The 6,657-nt window shown below is 53.1% G+C and overlaps 1 protein-coding gene across 1 annotated transcript; it reads left to right on the top strand.

Moving 5' to 3' along the window:
* Window positions 1-831: 831 nt before the first annotated feature.
* On the top strand, window positions 832-3,051 carry NCS54_01132300 (Hypothetical protein; the record flags this gene model as incomplete). Its single annotated transcript, XM_053156603.1, has 3 exons — window positions 832-1,020; window positions 1,103-2,278; window positions 2,335-3,051. The coding sequence occupies 3 exons, from the start codon at window positions 832-834 to the stop codon at window positions 3,049-3,051; spliced, it is 2,082 nt and encodes a 693-aa protein (XP_053012578.1).
* Window positions 3,052-6,657: the final 3,606 nt, after the last annotated feature.

Genomic DNA, 6,657 nt, shown 5'->3' with positions numbered 1-6,657 from the left:
TAAAAAAGGCCAATTCTCTTGCCGGTCGGCCAGACCCTCAATATCTCTCGAGAAAAGAAAGGAAACCAGAAAAACTGTGCGCCTCCAGCGGCTCAACTTATGTCCGTCCGCTGGTCCGGTGTTCGCTGACCGCCCACGCCCCACGTCTCCTTCTTTTTCTCACAAACCCGGGCGGGCAGGTAGTCCGCGCTTCCAGCTTCCAGCTTCAGCGGCGTTCGAGTTACTGGAGGTTAGGTCCCCCAGTGGCAGCTGCAGCGAAGCGTGGGCGGGCAGTCCAGTCCACGGACGGGGACGGGGACAGGCAGGCGACACCGAAGGTACTTGGGCCTATGTACCCTTGTACCCCCGTACCACCGTGCCTTTCCATCGTTCCTTCCACCTCCCACACCCCCGGACCAACCACCGGCCTGATAGCAAATTTATGCCAAAATCTTGCTGGTCTCCTCCATCGTCGAAATTCCCAATTGACGCATCTCGTTCCTCTTCTTCCTCTTCCCCTTCGCTACATCGAATTGTCTCCGACATCCTCCCCCTGCCGCTGACTTTCGACTGTCGAGGGAATCATAATCCCCCTTCTCTTTCCTCTTTTTTCCCCTGCTTGGTGTGCGCTTTGCGTCGTGCTATAGAGAATTCCCTCTTTGAAGCCGGTTCTCGGACCACCCGCCTCACAGCGAAAACGAAATCGTCCTCCTTAGACCCCAAGGGAAGAACCACCCGGTCCTGATCTTTTGATTATCGGTCCGCCTTGTCCGACTCTTCAATTGCTAGATACGCGATTCGAATCCCCTCGATACCTCATCCTTTACCCCTCCGATCGAATCATATACAACCATGTCCAAGCTCGCCGTGGCCACTGAGGTCGTCAAGGAGACCCTCGTTGGGACGCACGAGCCTGAGCAGCTCTCGGCCCACTCTAAGGCGCGATTCATCAAGCATGCTGTCAAGGATGCCGAGAGTGGTGAGCTCTTCCTGGGCCCCGATGAGTTCATCAACGCCGTTGCGCCCAAGGGCGAGGATTTCGTGAGTCACCACCACCGTCGTCAGCCCGGGCGTCTTTGGGGTCTGGGTGTTTGCTTCCTGGGTTTGGCTAACCTCCATATAGCACAAGATCTCCCGCGACCAGTACTCCATCCTCTTCAGCGTTGCTGACGCTAAGGGCGCCGGCAAGGTGAGCTTGGCCGACTGGGGTGTCTTTGAGAACCTCCTCAACAAGCCCGATGCCGAGTATCAGATCGCCTTCCGCCTCTTCGATGTTGAGCGCACCGGCTCTGTCAAGTATGACGACTTCCGCACCCTGTACGAGCTCAACAAGGGCCCCGAGAACATCGCCTTCGACTGGGACTCAGACTGGGCCAAGATCTACATTGGTAGCAAGAAGCACCGCCACCCTCTCGACTACCAGCAATTCTCCCAGATGCTCCGCGGCCTCCAGGGCGAGCGCGTCCGACAAGCCTTCCACCAGCTCGACAAGGACGGCGATGGCTTCATCAATGGCGAGGAGTTTGAGCGCATCATCCGAGAGACTGCCCGCCACAAGCTGTCTGACCACATCCTCGACAACCTCCACACCCTGTGCAACCTCTCGATCGGCGCCAAGATCTCTTATGCCAATGTGCGCGCCTTCCAGAATGTCATTGGCGGTATGGATCTCGTAGAGCTCATCCTGCGCCGAGCCATCAACAAGAGCGGCGACGGCAAGATCACCCGCCCCGAGTTCCTCAACGAAGCCGCCAAGCTCACCCGCTTCTCTCTCTTCACTCCCATGGAGGCCGACATCCTCTTCCACTTTGCTGGCCTCGATGAGCCTTCTGGCCGCCTCGGCCTTTCCGACTTCGCCAAGGTCCTGGACCCTTCATGGCGCAACCCCATTTATGACGCTGTTGAGGCTACCAAGGCCAAGATTGCTGGTGGCAGTCTCCTGTTCGGAGTTCTGAGCTCGGCCTATAGCTTTGCCCTCGGTAGTGTTGCCGGTGCCTTTGGTGCCTTCATGGTGTACCCCATTGATTTGGTCAAGACCCGACTCCAGAACCAGCGAAGTGCTCAGCCCGGCCAGCGGCTGTACAAGAACTCGATCGACTGCTTCCAGAAGGTTATCCGTAACGAGGGTGTCCGTGGTCTCTACTCGGGTGTTCTGCCCCAGCTGGTCGGTGTCGCTCCCGAGAAGGCCATCAAGCTGACGGTCAACGACCTGGCCCGAAAGATGCTCACTGACAAGAACGGCCACATTCCCCTGTGGGCTGAGATGGTTGCTGGTGGTTCCGCTGGTGGTTGCCAAGTTGTGAGTTTCGTCCTGTGACATGAGCGTGATGAATGTTGGTTAACCAGTTTCGCAAGGTCTTCACCAACCCTCTCGAGATCGTCAAGATTCGTCTCCAGGTCCAGGGCGAGGTTGCCAAGACTGTCGAGGGCACCCCCAAGCGATCGGCCATGTGGATTGTGCGCAACCTGGGTCTCGTCGGTCTGTACAAGGGTGCTTCGGCTTGTCTGCTCCGTGATGTTCCCTTCTCGGCCATCTACTTCCCCACATACAGCCACCTGAAGAAGGACTTCTTCGGCGAGTCTCCCACCAACAAGCTCGGCGTCATGCAGCTCCTGACTGCTGGTGCCATCGCCGGTATGCCCGCTGCGTACCTGACGACTCCCTGCGACGTCATCAAGACCCGACTTCAGGTCGAGGCCCGCAAGGGCGAGGCGACATACAACGGCCTGCGACACGCTGCCAAGACCATCTGGAAGGAGGAGGGCTTCACTGCCTTCTTCAAGGGTGGTCCCGCTCGTATCTTCCGATCTTCGCCTCAGTTTGGTTTCACTCTTGCCGCGTATGAGTTCCTTCACACGATGCTGCCCATGCCTGGCACCAAGCCCGAGAAGATTCCCACTGGTCTGGAGGCTGTTTCCAAGGCCAGCCTGGACACTAGTCCTTACGGCCGCAGCCGCAACGCCCTCAAGGTCATCCTCGACCTGGATGAGGACTTTGGCAAGGTGAAGCTGCCCAATGAGAAGGGCTGGCGATCGCTGCCCAAGATCATGGGCGGTGGTGGTGCTCAGTAAAGAGACGAAATGATGAAGAAAAATGACCAAAAAATAACAAAAGGAAAAAAAAAAGGTCGAGACCAGGGTGAAGTCAAGGTCAAGAAGGAGATGCAGAAACCAAGTCGAGGAGATCCAAGGTATCTTGTCGGTGGCTGCTCGGCTATTGCGCCTCCAACGGTCAAGGCTCGGGCTTCAATGTCCGACCCCAGGCCGCCCCGTTCGGTTCATGGACCCGCGGCTATCGTTGGTTGGTGTTCGGCAACGTGGAGACCCCCAGACCGGGGTATCCGAGGGAAGAGAACCCATCCATTCTTTTTGATATATTTTCTTGGATTATTCTAAAAAAGACAAGACGAAGAAAGGAAGAAGGGAGGATGTTCAATCGGGGATTGACCGAATAAACTGGCGAGAGCGGAACACAAAAATACAACTGATATCCGAGTCCCCTGGCAGAGCGGGCGAGGGGGGAGCGTCTGCTACTTTTGCATCAGACTCGGCGTTCTGGGGCATTTAAAGGGCATGATGGGTGTCTTCTTTTTTTTTTTTTTTTTTTTTCCTTCTTTTTCTGTTTCTCTTGTTGTTTATTACACTTGTTATGTGCTATTGTGACTATATCTCTGCGCGATTTTGTAGAAAATGATGAACAAGTTTACATGTTAGAGTTGTGGTTTTTGTGCGAAGTGATATATTTGACAATGAAATGCTAAGCTTTTTGTTGAGTTTTGTATTCGAATCCTCAACGAGACACATGTTTGATCAACGCCAATTGAAGCTGTCCCAGTTGACGTGTCTTAGACACTCAAGCTGAAGTTGGTATCGTTTCGGCTATTGAACACCGACGACCAAACTGGATTTACCTAGAAACCAGCATCTGTTATCTATGGCCACGTTGGCAAGACAAATATCTGTTCTCGTTATCTCTCATGTAGCGCGCGCTTTTACAATGTTAGAGACCAACAACGAGATGTTAGGTCTGAGCAAGGATTAGAGGACAACTGACACATGAGGTGAGATGGGGTCAAGAGCGATGGGTTGGCTTCAAATTTTGAATTGATCTAAACTACCTTTCTCCGTCCTCTGCCTTTCCCTGTAACCTATGTCTGCACGAGGAGCCTAAACACAGCAAATGATCCCCCTGACACCCTCTATGACCATCCCACTTGAGGCCATTATCATTGTCTAGGGCAGTCCTCAGTGTTGATTACTCCACTTCCATCCACAAGACCCAAAGGAAGTATTGGGTACAGTAGTAAAGAACACAGTTCCACTCGATGCCATCTCTGAAATGTCATTCGATGTGGTGTCTGATCTTAGGTCGTACCCATGGTCGCAGCAAGGCTCTCCAGGCGAATAACCTCCGGCTATTGGTGCAATGAAGACGGAGTAAGTCGGGAACGTATTTGTAACTTCCTATCTACCTCTCTGCTTACTGGGTGAGGGACTGCCGGGCAGAGAGGCGATGGGGTTCGGTTGAGATCCGGGTATCAAAGTAGAGGCGGAGGCAGGGCGGGGACATCAGCGGCGAAGACTGGAGAACAAGGTCGCTGGCAGTCGAAGTAGAGACGAAGCCGTGGTTAAGAGGCCAGTGATGATACTTGCCCTGAGGGAAAGGAGAGGTTGGCAACAGCCATCAACCTTGGGGCAGGAGGTCGGGCTGAACGGGTTGAGTGTAGATGTTGGTGGTCGTAGTTAAGACTTGAGTAGTAAAGCCTTCTGAAACCTTGAAGGACTGAGGCGCAGGATGACTGTCTTCGAGGGCTCCAGGCAGTCAATTCTAACTCCCGGCCAGGTTTCGTTTTCGAGCTGCAACTCCGAGAGTTGCATGGTTGATCCAGTGACTTTGTGAACTCGAGCACTTCTCTTCCTACGAAGAAGAGAGAGTGTCAAGTTCGGTAGCAAAGAGCACCGTCTTCAACGCAAGATGTGCTGCGTCAGACCCAGTTCCGTCAAAACACCGCGACGACTCTGAACCGTCTGGTGAAAGTTCTGGATGTGGGTTTCTGCGCGGCGACGCAACCAAAACTGGAGACCAAGTGTCTCTAGAAACAAGCTCTACCAGTTGCTGTGAGATTGCTAGGAAATGTGAAATTATGTGCTTCCTGTAAAAACAGGATGCCAGGCATGGTTGGCATCGAGCACCAGTCCCCGACATAATGTCGGCATGTATGTGATGGAAGCACCCTTGGGTGCCCTGCATCATGCTAAACTGACAGAGCCAGTAAGCAATTCGCGTCATCAAAGGGCAGGTGTTGGTGTTACACTTGGTGGTGCCGTAGAGAGCGATTGCTCTTCACCAAGTGACCCTGCCCCTTGTCCCTTCTACTACCAATTGAATGGCGGCGGGGAGTGTAATAGTTCATGTGCTTTCAAGTCGGTGACAATCCCTCAGGGAGAGGTGTCGTGCTCTTCTGGTTCAGGTTGATCGTAGTTGGTATGGAACAGAAGGCATCTCTGAGGAACCCGATTCCGAGATGGAGAGGTTCGAAATACCAAAGAAAGGTCGCATCTCCACTGCACAGGAGACTCTTGTCGATTAGCCGTGTTCTCGGTCGGCCTGCGTATGGGGGTGTTCGGTCGTCAACCACTAGGGCGGAATGAGAGGGACGCAGGTGAGAGCTTTGGCGCATCGTCGACCAATCCGGATGTTGTTGGGCGGATTTGAGGAAGAATATACTGAGGCGGTCCCGAATAGTAATTAGGAACCGCTCCAGTATGGGTTGGAGTTTATGGAGAAGTTGTTTGGAGCCCCGGAGGGCTCGCAGGAGGATGAAGAGGAAAGAAGGAAGGGATCGATCTGGGGGGTCAGACGATCATTATATAGACAAAACAGATATAGAGTTTGAAGAATGACTCACTTGTCAAATGGCTGGGTGGCCACAGAAACACCGAGAGAATTCGTTGGTGAGGCTGGAAAGTTGAAGGTTGTTGGGGCGGTGGAGGTGGTTATCGTGTCGGCAGCAACTTTAACCTTCCCTGGCTGCCGCCGTAGAAGGCCCGTACAATTCTAACCATGTTTCAGTCACGGTGTTTTAAAGTCTTGAGTTTTGATGCTGTCATGTGTTGATAATTGTGCTTTTTGTTATTGTGGCTGATGCCCCCTTTCGAAAGGTGGGTGACAAGATGATAGAAGAGTATGCGACAATAGTTGCTGACTCGGAAGTCAGCATCTATCGGACAGCAATGGGGGCTTGTATGGGTAAGGTTTCTACACTTTCGACGGGTCATCAACCTTTGTAGGTTACGGTGTTTTTCGGCACTTGGTTTTGGTGCTGTCGTTGCAGCGATAGTGGTGTTGTTTACTCTGTGCCTGGCGCTCCTTTTGACCGAGAAGAGAAGTGTAACCACAATGAAAAAGAAAGTAGAATCGTTAAGTATGTCCAAACTGCTTGTATCATGGGAAAGGGGGCGCCTCGAAGAGTTGTTGTTGAAGATGTAGGTGTGCATCGTTATGCGGTTGTGTGTGTCGAAGGGCATTCTTCTCTTGTCATCAAAGACACAGTCATCAACATATGACGGCATCAAAACCCCAATACTGTAAGGTGAGCGTCGAAGGACATCGAAGTCGGAACGCCTGGGCGGTCATCGTCATGGAAAGGGTAGGGTTCACCGGTGGGTGGGTCTGGG

Source organism: Fusarium falciforme, chromosome 9, assembly GCF_026873545.1.
Source record: "Fusarium falciforme chromosome 9, complete sequence".
Classification (NCBI taxonomy): Eukaryota; Fungi; Ascomycota; class Sordariomycetes; order Hypocreales; family Nectriaceae; genus Fusarium; species Fusarium falciforme.
Note: the sequence above shows the minus strand (reverse complement) of the source record. Positions and strands in the feature narration are given on the sequence as shown.